The 19,210-nt window shown below is 33.8% G+C and overlaps 1 protein-coding gene and 2 pseudogenes across 1 annotated transcript; all 3 read right to left on the bottom strand.

The window, feature by feature from the left end:
* Positions 1–5,631: 5,631 nt before the first annotated feature.
* Positions 5,632–6,127, bottom strand: LOC124849132 (uncharacterized). Its single transcript, XM_047327009.2, has one exon. The coding sequence runs from the start codon at positions 6,069–6,071 to the stop codon at positions 5,802–5,804; it is 270 nt and encodes an 89-aa protein (XP_047182965.2). The 5' UTR covers positions 6,072–6,127; the 3' UTR covers positions 5,632–5,801.
* Positions 6,128–9,821: 3,694 nt separating this feature from the next.
* Positions 9,822–11,015, bottom strand: LOC148203474 (uncharacterized; annotated as a pseudogene).
* Positions 11,016–11,507: 492 nt separating this feature from the next.
* On the bottom strand, positions 11,508–14,434 carry LOC148203473 (uncharacterized; annotated as a pseudogene).
* Positions 14,435–19,210: the final 4,776 nt, after the last annotated feature.

Raw genomic sequence — 19,210 nt, 5'->3', positions numbered from 1 at the left:
AAGTAAAGATTACTAAAATTTCCCTAGTTATTAAAGTAATATAAAATGTTATTTGTTAATGTTATATTTAATTGTAAAAATGTTTATAAAGAGTAAAAAATTAAGAATAATTATTAAAATTAATTTTTAAAAAGTAAAAAAATTATAATTTAGTAAAATGAATTTATTTTTAAATGTGTAAGTGAGGTTCATGTTTAGGCTATGTGTGGAATTGGATGTGAACTTTGAAAGCATAGAGTAACTTGTTGGTATCTACTAAAAAATATCTCTTTATTTAGAATTTGGAAATAGAGGAGTATACAAACACAACACTCTTAGACTCTCAAAGATACACTCCTAAAACACCCAATACACAACACAGGCCCTCCCTATTTTTCTCTCTTCACGGTGGTGCACACTACAGCAATTTTTCCCGTGGCTCTCTCCCTCTCTTTTCCACACACTCACACAGCTCTCTGCTACTGCACTTTGCTCTTTTTCTTCTCGGTGGTGGTTTCTTACAACCACTTCTTCACTTCACTTTTATAAGTGAGTTGCACACATAAAACAAAACTTCACGACCCATCTTACACGTTGCTTGCATCACCATGTGCACCAAAGTCTTGCAAGGTACAAAAGCTTTTGCCGTAGAAGACTTTGCAAGTACAAACAAACTACTTTTCTACTTTTACAATTATTAAAAAACACATGGGACCCATGAAAGTTTATCTCACATAACTAACGTGGTGGTAGTGCTCTCTTTTCAGTCGGACTCCAAACTCTTGTCCTCATCAACCCAGACTACATCCACTACTCTGACGCATCATCGTAGCCCCCGCCCTTACATGCGACGGGAAATCTTGTGTTTCTCAACCCTGTGGCGGTATCCGGTGCCAACAGCAACGACTCCTTCAACCCTCCCGCGCCACCCTCTCACACCCAACAATTCGTTGGAATCCTCTCCCCCTTCCCAAGACCTTAACATTCACTCGATGCACGAGCACCATGATGTCTCGGCACTGCATGGCTTCCTCCCACGCATGCAGTACAATCACTGGAACGCATTAGACTCGGCTTCGTCTTCATCATGAACAAGTTTGTCTTCATCATCAAAGACGCTGCATCCTCCATCATCAAGGACAATTTCCTCTAGTGCTGCAACGAGCATGTGATGGTCGCTGCATCCTCCACCATCACGGATCATGGGGCTTCCACCACCAACCTTCAAACCAGCTTCCACGCTGCATCGTCGAGCTCCGTTAGATGCGTAGACCTTCGTCAAAATGGCGCCTTAACGACCAAGCTTGTAAGGAAATTCCTCCATGCGAACCGAATACATAGCTTGGGAATGGAGGGCTTTTGTCTCAACAACGGGTAACCGAATACGAACCCATGCTAACCAAATACACCTTCCCTTCTTCTTCTTCTTCAAAGCACTGGAACCGAATACAAAGCCATGGAACCAAATACACCTTCAATTCTCCTTCTTCATACAAGTGGAATCGAATACTAGGCACAGGAACCGAATACACCTTGGCTTTGTTGTTTTTCATGAGCTGGAACCGAATAAATCCCCCTTGGAACCCAATACGCTTTGCTCATCTTCATCTTCTCATGCTTCAAACACTCCTTCTCTTCATCAACCACTTTCTTCTTCATCTTCCATCAACATTATCTTCTTCATCTACCACCAACTTGCAACGAGAAAACAACAAATACTCCTCACTCGTGAAGGAACAAATCTTTTCTGTGCATTGGCTGTGTGAAGCAACTTCAGAGGCGCAGGAATATCTGCAACTTTTATCACAATAAAGTTACTCCTCACTCGTGAGTCCACAGTGCAAGTGCAGTAGCGTAGCTGTGTTTTTATTTTAAACAATGCAATTGGAATCGATTCCAATTTACTTATATCCGATTATATTGAAGTGACAAATTGCAACTGGAATTAGTTTCACATATAGGGGCACTTGTGACTTTTTCTAAACGATCCCTCCAAATCTCACCACATTCGCAGGTGAGTGAACAGTAGGGTCATCCCGCTTTTACCTTCAAATTCGTCTGCGTATTTCTCCTCATACGAACACGACATTCATCTCAATTCATCGCCCTCAAAACTGAGTAAACAATACTTTCCGCTCAACGGTGGGTAAAAATAATATTATCTAAACTTAGTAATTTAATCTCTATATTTATATGATTCTGATTTTTTTTTATAATTTTTGTTTAACTGAGTTCTTCATTTAAAAAAAACTCAATTAAGTCTCTTTAAAGAGGATGTCATTTACAATACAATTTAATCTAACAAACTTTTAAAGTTTTCTCTCTTCGTACAAATGTAAAGCTTATAATCCTATGAAGCTTGAGAGTATTTTCTTTTCTTTTGAGCTTGCTTTTCTTTTCAGATGATTTCTTTCGTATTCGCGTGCTTATTCTCTTGATTTTCTCTTAAAGGATCTTCAATTTATAAGCTTCAAGAAAATGTCCATTAGATAGTACTTGTTTTTATCTTCAAATCTTCTTAGCCTTTTCAGAAGTAGCAATCGTAAGTTAAAGTCAATTGTTAGAGTAGACATGTTTTTCAATATTTTATCAAAAGTAGGTTGTACGAACTCTTTGGCGCACGACTTTTGATAGAGATAATATTTTTGTGAATGTCTTCTTTGTCTCTAACGTCCACTTCAGACTCGTATATAAGGGTTTCATCATTGGATGAAAACGTCGTTTGGTACAAGGTATCGTTTGGTCTATGCAAGACTTTTCCTAACAATGCTTTGTTTAGTGATCTTCATTTAGTTCAAGAGAGCGTTTAGCAAAATGTCTTTGAACACATGTATTTGGAACGATGTTTATATCTTTTAGCGTGTTTACCAAAAACATCATTTTGTACATTATAGTGAGAGTTAGCAAAGTATAATACGAGCGCGTTTAACAAGACTCTCATATTGCACATTGATATATTTTGTGAGGAAGTTGTTTGGTAATGCGTTCACTCAAATATTAATGCGTTTACTAAAGTTTTTCTTAAAACTTAGATTTCATAAAGTTTTTTCACAAAACTCTTATCTTTTAACTATATTATTTTCAAATATATCACTTTATCATATGCTCATTTCGTTTATTGTTGTTTCTTAAACTTCAAAACATATGAGGATTTTAGACAGTTCAGTCTTATAGACGATCTTGTCTTAACATGAATTAGGAAAGAAAAAGTGACCATCATCTCTAAATTTCTTAATGGTCTTAATCTTGACATTAAAGATAGAATGAAGTTGTTACCCTACCAAGATCTCAATGATTTGGTACAAAAATTTGCATAAAAGTAGAGCAACAACATTTATGAAAAGGATTGAAAGCTTCCCACTGAGCTCCTATGTAAAGAAAAACTACAAGAGGGAGGAAAAACAAGTCAAACAAGAGGAACCTTCTAAGAGTTTAAGGAGAGAAAAAGAGAAAGAGAAACTAAGGGAGAGATCATCATCCCACATGCACATAAGTGATATCAAATGTTTCAAATGTCTAGGTAGAGGTCATATTGCATATCAATGTCTTTCCTAAAAGACCATGATCTTAAGGGGTGTTGACTCATATAATAGCCAAGAAGAAGAAGAAATGGCACAAGAGAAAGTAAAGGTGAAAGAAAGGAGGATTTCTACCCTTGTGATGAAGATTTTCTCATGATGAGAAGAGTCATTAACAACCAACCTAACCATCAAATCCCAACCTAAAAAGAGAACATCTTTCATACCATATGTAAATTTTTAAATAACACATGTTCTCTTATTGGGGATAATGACTCATGTTGTAATTGTTATAGCACAAGGTTGGTAGAAAAGTTGGTTCTCATAATCTTACCTCATCCAAAACCTTACAACTTCATTGGCTAAATGAAAGAGGGGATTTGAATGTGAACCAACAAGTGAGGGTGACATTATATAGGCAATTATGAGGATGATGTGCTTTGTGACATAGTGTTTATGGAAGCATGGCATATTTTGTTAGGAAATTGGTTTGTTGTGTTAGAATTGGGTTACAAAATATAAAGGATTTGGTGAAGGGATATCTATGCCCTATGGCTAGAAGAGAATTGATGCTACATGTATGATATATGATTTATGATACTATAGATTGCTTTTTGCTGTTGTTAGAACAATAAATAAGTTGGGTTAAATGTTGTTGGTGTTGCTTTCTATGGTTGTTGAGGGGTATTTTATGCAGCTTTTGTTGCGGCTTGAGCGGGGTCTTCGCGGGTTGGTGATCTTGGGGCTCTTCTTCTTTCAGCGGCTTCTTGTGCATTGTCCAGTGGATTTGCAAAATGCAACTTGATATAAGCATTCGTAATAGCCTTAGCCTCTTTCTAGGTTGATATGGGATAATTATGGCTTGCATTTTGCATAGACCGCTTATTAATTTTGGAAAGCTGAGAGGTTTGGTAGTCCTTTTAATAGAAGGAATGACAAAAATACCTCTATTCGCGGGTAACCACATATAAAATTCGTGATGGATAGTTGGTACCTAGGGATATTTATTATCCGTACATCGTGGATATTTTAATATCCGCTTATAAACAAAGCGAGTGTGAATATTATATTATCCGTACAGTATTTGTCACCCATAAAAAATTAAAATTAAAATTTAATTTATATTTATTAAGTTAAATTTCATTAAAATTATATTTTAATTTGTATTTAATTTAATTTATGTTATATTATATATATTATATATATATATATATATATATATATATATATTTTGTAATTTTATTTTAAAAATTATAAAATATCTTTTTCTTTTAAATGTTTGTAGGATACTGATGAGTTTTAAAATACTTACAAATATGTTTTAAACACAAGTAGTTGGTAGATAGTATCTATGTCCGTAGTCATCCCTATCTCTGTCTTCTTAGAAATGGTAATCTTGAAGATCTTTTATGTTATAATATCTGCAATGTCTAACATATACATCCTCATCATGCAGTTCAGCCATTGGGCTTTGCAAATGTTATATCCAAAACGTGAGTTTAGAATGATTTTGGGAAAGAGAAAAGTCACCCACATCTGTGTGCTGGTTTTCATACTACTTCTGTTGAGATATTGTGGTTGGCCTCCCTTGCCAACCATGAATGTCCTGTCTTGTACACATAGGAGCTCTTACAATTGCTCCATACTTATACACACACGTGGTCCTTTATATAGTAAGTAAAAATATCAAGATGGAGTAGTAAAATTTAAAAAGGTATAATACAAATTAACAAACTCACAAAATAAAAATAGAAAATAACAAAAATGTAATTTTTATTAACATTTGAAAAGAAAATGTATTTGATGATAATAGTTTTAGAATTACCCCCCTCTCCCTCAATATATATAAAAATAAATATGATAGTATTATAATAAATTAACCCATTGGCTACAGATTGTGTGTATCTCTCAATCGCACGTTGATTCGATAAAAATCATTGTGTGATATATATCTTCCAAAACGAGTGTTAAAAGTTTTTAAGAAATCATACAGTTTATGTGGGTATATATACCATTAATTAGGTTACACTTGAGCCATGATTGATTTATTCAGTTATTTTAAGGACCTGTTCCAGAATAAACAACAAATCGTCATGCATGCAAGCTAGCACACGTACTTTGTACACACAACAGATATAGTAACGTAACTTTATTGAAATTATACAAGACTTATAAGAAAAGTGATAACTAAGGAGTAATTTATTTAAATCAATCACACAGTGGTGATTTTTATAATAGAAATAGTCTCCTTAGCAAAATAGGCACATGGTAATACGAAGTTGAAGTTGAACCCTAGCATGCAATTCAAGGCCACACTGTCCTATTCTCTTCGTAGACAATTTCACCAACACGCCTCTCAGGAACTTGCTCATACTCTACAACTTTCACAGTCTCACGAGTCTCTGGCTGGTGGTGGTGCCTGAAGAGGTGGTGGTGGTGGTGGGGTTCCTCAACCTTATTTTCCTCGTAAACAACCTTCTTGAAGGAAAGAGCTCCATCATTAGGGTATTCAACAGTCCTAGACTCCCTCTCAACTTCTGAAACATGGGTGTAGTATTCTCCTGATCTCATCATTTTTTGCTCTGTATTTTTGGATACACTCAAGTAAATGCCACAAGGTTGAAATTTGTAGCTGAGAATTGATAACTATAAATAGGAAAGACAAATACATATGCATGCTATCATTTATTCTCAATATTCAAAGTGACAAAAGTGGAATCTAATTCCAAGTTCTTCTGTCAAATCGAAAACTTATTAGCATATACACTAATAAGCCAAGACAGTTGTAACACTAAAAGAATATACATCTGTTACTTTGTTTTTTCCCTTATATAAACACCTGTACATGCATGCTGCTGTCATTAATATACACAGAACATATACTTCAGTTCAGTTTTCTTTCTTCTGTTTTCGTTCCATCAATATATTCGTCCTAAGTTTAGATCCACCGTTCTTTCCACTTACAAGCCCAATGATTAACACTAGCACCTAGATTTTTTTAAGATAACTCTCTAAGTAGAGATTTCATATTAATTATAGACAAGTTGGTATATTAAATGACTACAAATTTCACTCACTTTATAAAATAGAATTGAATAAGATTTTGAAGTTTTTTTTTAAGTTATCTAAAATTTGTTTTAGCAAGATTTTTTTATTTGTTGGATCTAATCTTACCTATTAATTTTATAATCATTTAAAATATGTTTTAATAAAATTTATTTTTTGTTAGATTTATTGTGTCATTTGTAATTGAATCATCCATTTTTATTTAGTTCAATGTTCAATGTGTATATACTTCGACACAATAAAAAATGTTGGAAATCACATATATAAAGATAAGAAGATTTCATAATGTATAAAATAAGTAGATATTTCACCTAGGTTAATTTAGATTTAAAATTTATTTATTAAGAAAGTTAAAAATGTTTAAAATAATTATTAATATTTAACAATTTTTTAGGTGTAAAAATATAACTTGAATTTTTCACATGATTAAATGTATAGTGAGAGTTTTTATAATAGGATTACTCTGTTCAAGATTTTACCGAAATCCAATTATTTGAGGGAATAACTAAAAAGTTAAAGTAAGCTTTATTCTCCACAACATAAGTTCATAAGATCTTTCGGAATTCTTCCAGCACATTGTATGGAATAAATATAATGGGCACCATCTAGAATATGAAATTCTGGCCACATGCATGTTAGTGAGAAAACCTAATTCGGAATGTAGTTATAAGATGAGTTCTCATTTATGTGTTTAACACGTTACTTAGTCTTTTTGGTTTTATATTACGTTTTCTATGTTTTAATTCATATCCTATGGCATAAACAAGATACTATCCTCACCTTTTGATGCAATTTAAAAATGATTCACAATTTGAATTATTATTTATAATGTTTAGGCAATTGAAAGATGACTTCTAATTCCAATTATCATATATAAATTAATATTAAATTGTATGTTTAATTTATATAATTTGTTTGATTCCTTTAATGTCTGAATTATATTTAATTTGAACTGTATATTCTTAAGTACGCAAGATAAATTTAAAATAAAAATATCTGTGATATTATCCGTTGCTTCGTTTCCTCCTGTTCAGTACACATAAAGGAAAATATATTATTATTGTAAAAAATTATGAATAAAATATGATAAAATATTATCATTAGGTATTTAAAATAAATTAAAGAGATAAAATTTTAAAACTGAATAATTAATTGTAAAAGTAATTATAAGAAAATAAATTGATGTGTGAAAAAAGACATAAATATGAAGAGAGAAGTTAAATATATGTGAATTCAACAACGTATGACACATTGAAAAGATTTATGCCATAAAAAATGTCATTTTGGAGACACGTAAAAAATGTTAACTATATATACCACTACAAAACTATATAATTTTTCCAGGGGTTATTTTTAGCGTTTCCAGCTTTAACCCCTGGAAAATTCATTTCCCGCGATTCCAAAAAGCTCTGGCAAAAGCAGCGCCGCTAAACATTACCGGCGGTTTTCTACGAAACTGCCGGAAATAGCAGGGGTTTTAACCGCCGAAAATAGCAGGGGTTTTTTGAAAACTGCCGGAAATAGCCGATGTTTCTTAAAACCGTCCCTATTTCCAGGGGTTTCCTTCAAAACCGCCGAAAATGTAGTGATAGCTCAAATTTTTGTGTTGTTTAAACTGCTGCTGACAGTTGCAGAAGACACCTCAGGAATTGATTCGTTCCTCATGAGAGAAAGAGGGAGCATGATGAGAAGAAGAGTGAAGGGTACCAGGAGAAAGCTTTTGGCTGTGGTTCTTGTTGTGTACTTCCCATTGAAAACCTCATTGCCCCGAGCCTTCCGTGTCATTGCAGAGTTATATTCTGAATCAAAACCTTTGCTGAATGGCTCATATAAATATGAACTTTGTTCCAATGTTTGGTTAGGATAAACCTTTTAAGCTTTAATTCAGTTCTAAACTGAACTTTCTCTCAAGGAATGCCTTATTATATCTAATTCAACTTCACCAATTCGTGATATGTCTAAGTCTTGTTATAGTGTCATTATTCATTAATGAAAATTTGACGTGTACATAGATAGGGAAAAAAAAATCACGCAACAGATTTATGAATATAACAAATGATAATCAGAGAACTAATTTATAATTCCATTCTATTCTCAGTTTTATGCATTTTGCTATGAACTGAACAAAACATGTACTTAATTCAAAAGATTTTCTTATCTCATGTATAGTGTATAAACAGTTCAACATTTATCTCTTTTATAATTATTTCTTCAGATTGAGAAAGCATAGTAGTATTTTTACCTTTTATGAAGTTCTACTTATTTGATTAAAATTTGGAAGGCTGTCATATTTTTTATGTTGAAAATACAAACCCTAAAACCTCACAAGATAAAAAGTTGTGCCTAATAATAACATCAGGGTGGAAGAGGCAAGTCCCTTTACAGGTTACAAACACACGTAACTATTTTATACTTTTTCATTGTCCACTTTGCTTGGAATAAGGGCCTATTCAAACAGTACTCATTTACCTCTTCACACGATTCCTTTTCCTTACCCTTTGAACTTGAAATATAACCTGTTTTGTATGAACAAACGGAACAGAACATAATGGATGGTTAGAGTAAAAGATGATGAGGAAGGATTCAGAGGGTCAAAAGATACATGTAGAGTTGTGGAGTAATAATGAGATGGTCCCATAATTAAGGCTAATTCCCAGCACTCTGCAAGGAGTACACTTGTACCAATTTAAATGGAAGGATTTAGTCATACAAAAAGATGGCTCCAAAACACATACTATGTTCATAGGCTATGTCTACTATGAACATTGCATAACTAGCTCCTACCATAGCTGCTTTGAGGGGCCAACCACTATTTCAGACAGACTCACTCTGCTGTCGTGAATTTTTACACTACTCAATCACATTTCCTATCATATTCATCATTACCTTCCATTTCACATTTTAATACTTCATAATTTTAAAACTATACTACAATATTCAAATGCACTGTGACTTACGCACTTTAATTTAATATAAAACATAGACATAGGCGTACTAATAGAATCAGTTCTTAAATTATGTTTAATGCAGTCTCCTCAATACAAAACAAGTTCAAATAGTGTCAGCTTATCTTAACTAAGCATAAAACAGAAGTCAAACTCTAAAAAGGTGGAAAAGGAAAAAAACAATCATGCTTATAGGGCACCTAGGAAAAATTCAGCTATCAATACATACACAGCTAAAGGATGGCAGGTGATATTTGCATCCTCAAAACTTCATACCATATCAATCCAGACATAACTAATTGTTCATACATGTCTAATTTTCTTCATCTTCATTATATTCATCGTTTGACACGCTTCCTTGATCAGATACCTACAATATAACATAATAATTAGTTGGTTATATATTTTAAAAAAAAATCATACAAATAAATTTAGTAATTATTACCGATGGTTGAAATGCGGCAAACTTTGAAGGCAATTGACCTTGATAATTTTGCAACATAAATGCTATCATTTCTTTCATTTCATTGACTTGTGATGTCAATGAAGATACCTGTAACAGATGAAATTATTTAAAAAGAAAAATGATACCTAACAAGTTAATCATAAAAGGAACAAACCAAGTAATTGATAAAATATTTCTTAACCTGAGTTTGTAATTCATCATTAGAAGGGGCAGCTGAAGATGATCCACTATGAGAACGAGCTTTGACTCCAAAGACTTTAGATGGGCAAGGACCCAAACCTAGACCGCGAACGCGTCCACAATGTTCTTGGATTCCTAAAACATGAGCCAATGAATCTGAACTGGATATTTTTTTTGATTGAGATGATGTTGTGGATTCATATGCTTTAATTTTTTTCCTACATTCAACATTTAATAAAATAGTGAAATTGTTTAAATCAGAGAAAACAAGTGCACAATTCCAAAACAACAAGGTCAAACACAAATTAGTGAGATTCCTTTGTTAAGAGGAGCAAAAACACAACAAAGAAAATGAAAAATTGTATATAACTTAAATAGTTAAAACCAGTTTCAGCCACTGAAAAAAAAATACTTCACGACATATTTAAATTGTAGCTATACCATAATTAGGCTTAGATAACTTACACCAATTTTCCTTGCCTCATCACTGACAAAAGCTCCGTTGGTCTTCTGATGGGTAGTTATCCACACTTCTCCTCTACTAACTTTGTGTCCACATTCTCTTTCCTATGCATATTAAGTATGTCATAAATATAATGAGAAATATATAGAAAACTGAAGAACAATATCACTTCACCATTTCTTCCCTCTTTCTTGCAATGCTTTTCGACCCCCCATGTGAGCAAGAGTTTGCTTTGTCCTATTGCGCTTATTTTTTAGAGACATCTCCTAACATTGTCATAAAAAAAGTTAATATCATAATTTTAAGAAAAGAAATTTAGGTTTTACCTTTGTTCTTTCATCAAGTCGATAGTCAATAAACGAAGCCCAATGATTTTTATCTATTCCTTCTGGAGCCATGACAATCAATTCATCTCTAGTATGTGTGCCATCATCTCTTTGGTTCCACAATTCTTGCCGATAATCTCTCCACTTATGATTAAGCACTTTCAAGATGTAATTTATTTGAATATCGGAATTGATTGCAAACTTTGTCTTCAAAACAAATTTTAATCAAAATTAACAACAATTATCAAATAACTCAATTGTGAATTGAAAATTTACATTACTTACTTGAATAGTATTATGAATTATGTCTTCTTTATAATCTTTAGGAATCTTCTTCTAAGTAGAATAACAAACAGGGAATGCCTTAAAGTTTCTAGCAATACTCCCTAAGAACTTATTCAATAATCCACCACCATCTCCAATTGGTTTATACTCCTCATTCCAACGCACAATAATCCTTTCATTTAGAGGAAAATTCCAAACATCATTTGTTTTTAAGTGTTTGGTAGCCCTATTGCATTAGTCATCTGTGAAGAAATCAAATTTGTGTCAAATACCCTTGTGTCAAACAACTTCAACAATAATTATTGATATAAGTAACAATGTCTTACCAATAACATCAACCAACCATGATCTCTTGTATGTCGATGGCCTTTCTTGTTGCACTTCCAATAGAATATCTTCATTGTCATCTTGTTCATGTTCATCTTGTACATGAGAATTTCCTCCAACTTGAGGTGGTGAATGAAGATCATCTTCATTTGAGGGCTACACAAGGTTAAGTGTCAGATCAAATGAATGCACTTGATAACAATATAGATCAAATGAATATTCCTTGGTGCTTTGCTAGTTTCCTTAGATAGATCAAATGAACATTTCTTTCTATTATCACTATTATGATGCTGACTGCATAAACAAGTGCAAACAAGTAAAATGCTATTTTAGAATAATAGCAAATTGTTGAGATGTCCATGTAATTTGAATATCAAAGGTAAAGAAATGAACTCTAGCATCTACAGACTATGGTTTTAGTTAATAGTTGATATTTTCAATCTTGGTACACGATTGTCTATCAAAGATGATTGTCGACTCTGATTTCTCAATTGTCTCCGTATAATGTCTCTAAATTCCCTACACAAAGTGTCCAAATTATACATAGTTACTTTCTAATAAAAGACTAATTAATAGAATTGATCAAGTGAAAATACTTACTGAAGAAATGGGTCAACTATGGCACTATTTGTTAGGATATGACGATGTGCCTGTAACTTTTCCTTTGCAGATAGAGTGAAATAAGTGAAACCTCCAACTGATTTTCCGATCGGTGGGAATAAAGTGCTTACAGTACAAGAGCCAATGCTTGGTCTTATACCCCAAAGTTGTAAGTCCTTTCTTGCCTTTAGATTGTCTTTGCATTTATTATTTGTACTATCATTCAACAATGTAAACAATATATTGTCACAAACATTTTTTTCAATGTGCATAACATCCAGATTGTGGTGCAATAAGTTATCTACCCAATAAGGAAGGTGAAAAAATATACTTTTCTTTCGCCATTGTAGAGTCTCTACCTTAGGACGATCAACTCTGTGTTGTCTTTTTTATCTTTCTTCAACTATAGGTTCTTTCCCAAATTCAACATGAACATTACCAAGTTGTTGTAAGATATCATGACCTGCGATTGCCATTGGTTGGCTTCTATTTTCAATAGTTTCATCAAACGTCATATGAGCCAATCTAAACCTATGTCTTCCATCTAACCACCGACGATGACTTATAAAACAAAATTTCCCACCTTTGACAAGCTTCTTAGGAGTAGTGTTAAAATTACATCTCGGACATGCCAATCCTGTATGTGTGTTCCATCCAGATAAGGTTCCAAGACCTAGAAAGTCACTAATAGTCCACAATATGGTTGCACGCATATCAAATACTTCATTCCCATATGAATCAAAAGTTTTGATGTCAATGTTCCACAACTCCTTCAACTCTTCTATTAATGGTTGTAAGTAAATATCAATATCATTGCCCGGTGCTCGCTTTCCAGGAATGATCATGGAGAGAATGAATGAACTTTGTTTCATACACATCCAAGGAGGAAGGTTGTATGGTATGAGAACAATTGGCCAAATACTGTTATTGGTGCTCAAGTTGCCATATGGATTAAACTCATCAGTAGCTAAACTGAGTCTCACATTTCGAGGGTCTAAGGCAAATTGAGGGTGCATCAAGTCAAATTTCTTCCATGCTTCAGAATCTCTTGGATGTCTTAACATGCCTTAATCCGTTCTTTTTAATGCATGCCATCTCATATGCTCAGCTATTTTAGATGATAAAAACATCCTCTGTAATCGAGGCTTCAAAGGAATATACCTTAACACTTTTGTAGGAATTTTCTTTCGCTTATTAACAACAACATTGTCACCAATTGTATTTCTCTTTTTTGGCTTCCATCTTGATGTCTTACATTACTTACAAGAATCTCTATCTTTGTCTTCTCCAACATACAACATACAATCATTCGGGCAAGCATCAATTTTGGTGTAATGAAGACCAAGTTTCTTAATCACTTTTTTGGCTTCATAGAATGAGTTTGGAATTTTAGCATGTTCAAATGCATTTGCTAGCAACTCCAGTATCATGGACATAGCTTTGTCACTTATTCTGCATAGACATTTGATGTGATACAACTTCACCAAGAAAGAAAGTTTTGAATATTTATCACATCCTTCATATAAGCTTTCTTTTTGCTTTGTATTACTTGAGGAGCTTCGACCATTACTTGAGGTGCTTCGTCATTTACTCTTCTCTCCCCGTATAAAAGCCACAATGTATACCCTTTTGGAAAAGGTTTAATAATTAGATGCTCTTTTACTTCTTCACGACTTTGCCATTTCTTAAAATTGCATTTTGGACATGGACATATTATCTTTCCCCTAACAACACTATTAGTGAGTGCAAAGTCCAAGAAGGTATTCAATCCTCTCATATATTGACTTGTATTTCGAGGCATGTCTATCCATGATTTGTCCATTAAAACGACCTCTGTTCATGCTAGAGGATTGGAAGGTTAAAATAAGTGACGATATTCAATGAAACACTACATAAGATGAATTTACTAAACTTTGAGAACTAATCCAAGGAAAATCATTTACAATCTACTTTCCTTTTATGGGGAAAGTCAACCCACAATCCCTTAGATCAAGGGATTTATTTCAGGAGCTAATTTCACAATTAGCTACTTTATTAGGATTGATTCTGTTTCACTTTTTATCTACATAAATCTTATTATCTACATAAATCATATTATAGGAAGTTGCAACACACTCAGCCTAGGGACACATGAGCAGAATAATACAAAGCAAAAAGAAATACAAGTAATTTACAATAACTTTTTTCAAAAACGAGGACAAAGTCAACATGTTTTGTCTTACCACTTGAGAATTTTTTTAGCAGAAGAGTCTCCAAATCTTGTAACACAACTAATGGGGCTCCCTGATACACAAGAAGTGAATAAAAAAAATGTAGATATCAGAAAAATTTATCTGATATCTTTTAAAATTTTAATCTATTTTCTTCAATTCATTTCAATCTAAATAAAAATGAATTGAAGTTAAAAATCAGAAATCAATAGTTATAATTATGAGAATGCAGAACTGCAAAGTTGTACTATTGACTGTAAGAGTAGTGTACTTAGAGGCTCCATATATATAGAGCAAGATACAAGAGGTAAATTCTAACTGCTGAAAGTAACTATTTGACAAGTGATAAGTGCAACTGTCTTACAGGGATAGGTTCCTTACTTAAAGCCTACTATAAGGTTATACACTAACAGACCTACATTAATTTAACTATAAAGAACAAGGGCAACAAAGATTGAACTGCTAAACACTTGGACATTGAACTTTTTATACCGTGTCTCAAACAAAATATCTTAAAAGTTTAACATTTTAATTGAAAGACTCTTTACATTTATAAATTATAACAATAATGATATATGACTTCATTCCAAGTCCGAATTTCCAAAAAACATAGCAAATGGAACAAATTGTCAATCCATTGGATACTTGACGAGTAAAAAGTAAACTTATTTCCTGTAAAATTTAATATCTGATTGCGAAATGGTCTTTTAACATCAATACTTATGCTCACCAAACAGGATCAACTACAAGGATTCTAGAGTACTATCCTATTATACTAGATCACACATAAATTCATGAAACCAGTGTTTTTAAAAATAATAATAGTCATTAACTTGGTTTAGATACTGGGTTAATCAGTTAAAGGTTGAACCAATAGGTTAGAACCACATAAAATGGAGGAGATTAAAATAATAATTAAGATTATGTATATATTAACATTTCTTCATATAATATATTAATACTGATGTTGGTTTCCTAGGAAATGCAAGGATAAAGTTCCAGTGCAAAGTGTTTGATTCTCGATCTACTTACTTTTTAAAAGTTTTCTAAAATTTCCTTAAAACCATAAAAAATCTGGAGCTATGTTTTTGCAGCACAGTCAAAACCTTCAACTCAGGATTGTCCTTTCCATGCAATATTTCAACATTTTAACCAGTTTGCTCAAGACCAGAATTATACAGTTTAATCCAAATCGAAGCCAGTTTAATGACATAAAATCCGATATTTCATCCAATAAAATCCCTAGAAGATAAGAAAATTAAAGGAAACAAATATATCAGAAAAATTGTTCAAAATAAAATCGTCATAGTGTAGGTGCAACTAAACCATGAAGACTAAAGAGATAAGATGAACATACCAGGGAGGATTTGAGTTTGAGGGGTTGGAGACATAATGTTTTGTACTGTAGTGATAGAAATCGCCTAGTAGATTCCTGGTACCTTCAACAAGTTTCATTAACTTTTACGTAAGTTCCAAAACCAGAGAGCCAAAAACTGAGACGAAATGTTTTGAGTTACAACACAAAGATTGAACATCAGTAGATCGAACAAAGAACAAGAGAGCCAAAAATGGAGAGCCAAGATCGAACACAGTCTTACCTTGACGGTCAGTGCGGGAGCGCGCCAGAGCACCTCGAACTCGCTCAACCCACAAATGCCTCGACACCTCGACACCTCCACCTCGAACTCGTTCAAACCACAAATGCCTCGACGCCTCGACGCCTCCACCTCGACGCTCCACCTCTTAGGAGAAGAAGAACACGAAGCCAAGCAAGAGAAGACGAACACGAAGCCAAGCACGAGAAGATTGTGGTGCGGGGAAGGATCTGGGAGAAAATTCGATGAAGGGAGGTTAGGGTTAGAAGTATTCCTGAGATTAGATTAGATGAAATATTCCATGACTGAAGGCACGATGGGTTCCTAAGTATTCTAAAAATAAAAAAATAAGTTTTAAAAAAATAATAAAATAAAGATATCTGCGGTTTTAGAAAACAACAGCGGGAATTATTCGGGGTTCTTAAAACCGCCGAAAAATAACCCCCCTAAAATTAATTATTTTTGTAGTGTACATATACATGGATTTATTTTTTATATTTAATATCAAAAGAAATTTTTACACCTTAGATAGAGTCATCAACATTGTTGATGTAGAAAAATAACATTCAAAAACCTCGATCGTCTAACGTCCCTTAACAACATGTATATTTGATGTCAATTTTAAATAATATCATTTGACGTCGGTTAGTGAAACTAACAAACATAATTGTTATTTTTTTAAATACTTTTTTTTATATCTAGAATTTTTCTAAATTTGAAAAATAAAAAATTCTCCAGTTTAGAAATTTTTTAGCACAAATTCAAAACATAAAAAAAATAAAAAAATGTAATAACTAACACTAAAACTAAAATAATTAAAAACTTATCCTAGATAGTTTTCAAGGAAAATATAATTGCTATTGTGGTTCCTAACTCCATCATTCCAATAGATACGCTGCACAATGTTGTCTTATCTTCTTCGTTGTGTCATCTGTTATAGGTATTGGATTCTTGAAAATCTACAAAAATAATACAACTTCATTATGTATGCTTACTACTGTTTAAAGTTTGATGTGATTTGTAATATGTGAAAGGTATATATTATTACCTCAGTCTAATCGTCTCTAATTCATGCTCGAATGATAGTTTTGATCCAAGATATGACATATTAGTCACATGTCCTAGAATATGGCTCCTTGTTACATTAAACATGACATAAAATAATCATATATCAAAGTCATAAATTGACATGCAAAAATTAAGAACTTTAAGATGAATGTCTTGGGTACAAACAAAGTCCCATATCAGATAAAATAAGAGATGAACATGATTTTATATACACATAAAGATACCTCAATTGGAAAGAGGCATTTTGAAGTGGTACCAAAAGCAAATTCGTGAGGACTTAGCCCAAAGTAGACAATATCTTACCAGTGTGGGCTCAGAAGAATACGTCCCTCATGATCAGGTGAAGCTCTGGCAGATAGCCAGATGAATCATGAGAGGTGGAGAGCAAGAGATGTTCAGTGTTGTGACCATGGATCGTGAAAGAGTGGTGTACTCGAGGATAAGAAAAATACTTCCGCTGTAGGGGAGGATTGTTGATAGAAACAAAGTCCCACATAAACTTAAATTCTTCCTTCCTTTCGGCTTTCCATGTGCATCATCCCACACCGGGTTTGCTTCTTTCAATCAAATTTGTGTTGGAGTTATCCAAGCTCTTACTAGTCATATCTTGTTTCAAACATTTTCTCTCCAAGATTTTAGTTCCAATTCATACAACCGGTTCTTCTTTGCTTTTACCTAGGTTGTTAGACGACCATGCTTATCCTTTAAATACACCTAATTTTTCATGAAAACTGAATTACCTTTTTTAATTATCTGACTCATGCTTAAAATATTGCTCTTCAGCTCCGGAACATAGTAAACATCCCTAATCTCTCCAACTTGTCCATTCTTCTCATATGTTGGATTGTTCCACCCTCTTTCACGGCCACCTTGGAGTCATCTCCGAAAGACATAAATTTGGCCTCCACCTTGGTGAGTTTATAAAAAAAGTTCTCGTTTCCACACATATGATTGCTTGCCCTAGTATCTAGATACCATACCGAGTTGGTAGAAATCTCATAAGCCTTCATCTCTTCTTCATCTTCTTCTTCACTATTTTTATCTAGTTCAGGAACGCTAGATGCTTTCTCTTCCTTTTCAAGAGCCGTCTTCTTCAACTCCTCAAACTCAACCCTCTATTTATTCATAATTTCATTAGCTTCATCTAGAAGCCTCCCTATCCGCTGAATCTCTTCATCTTTTTGTTTGAGTTCCTTTTCCATGTTTGTCGCACCGTTTACTGAGATCGCTTCATCCATTATTGAGACTGAATTTTCCATGTCCAATGTATCTAAGCTCTTTGCCATCAATAAGATTCCACACTCTTCTTCTTATTCTTCCATGAGAAGGTTTCTCTCACTTTTCTTCTCAGCTCGACAAAATTTAGCAATGTGACTGGACTTACCACAATTGTAGCATTTTTTTGATCTATACTTGTTTGCATAGTGGCTATACTTGCCACACTTAAAACACTCAACTCCTGACTGAGCTCCTCGGTCTTTCCCTTGTCCTCGGTCACACCAATTCTGTTGACCGGTTTGCTTTTCACTATCAATCTCAAAATTACCTCGGCCACGTCCACCTCGTCCTCGGCCTCCTCGTCCTCCTCGCCCTTTGCTGCCAAGACATCGGCTCTAAGTAATCCGAGATTTATTCGAGTCAAACTGTACCTGTAGTGTTTGATCATGGGGTTCCCTCCTTTTCTTTTTCTTCCTCAATTCGTGGGCTTTTAATGATCCAGCTAACTCCTCCACAGTGAGAGTTGACAAATCCTTTGTCTCTTCAATAGTGACCATGATACTTTCAAAATCATTCGTCAGATTTCTCAAGATCTTTTCCGTAACCCGGTTAGGAGGAACCTCTTCTCCATTCATTCCGAGTTGGTTGGCTATCTTCTGCACTCGAGCAATAAACTCGACAACTCCCTCATTTCCATCCATCTCCATATGTTCAAACTCTCTTCTGAGAGCTTGTACTCGGACCTGCTTCACGCAAGTATCTCCTTTGTATGCCACCTTCAGAATTTCCCATGCTTCTTTTGCTGACTTTGCATTAGATATTTTCTCGAATCCAGATTCACCCACAACATTATACAGAAAGTACAAAGTCGATCTGTCTTTCACTCGTGTCTTTTTCAATGCAGCAATCTGGTTCATTGTTTGATGCTCACCATATACGTGTTCATTGTACCCGTCCTCCACTA

Source organism: Vigna umbellata, chromosome 2, assembly GCF_029865625.1.
Source record: "Vigna umbellata cultivar VRB3 chromosome 2, Vumbellata_1.0, whole genome shotgun sequence".
NCBI classification, from domain to species: domain Eukaryota; kingdom Viridiplantae; phylum Streptophyta; class Magnoliopsida; order Fabales; family Fabaceae; genus Vigna; species Vigna umbellata.
Note: the sequence above shows the minus strand (reverse complement) of the source record. Positions and strands in the feature narration are given on the sequence as shown.

Coding starts and splice junctions, on each gene's coding strand:
- LOC124849132 (XM_047327009.2), bottom strand. CDS start 6,071: ATGATGAGATCAGGAGAATACTACACCCATGTTTCAGAAGTTGAGAGG.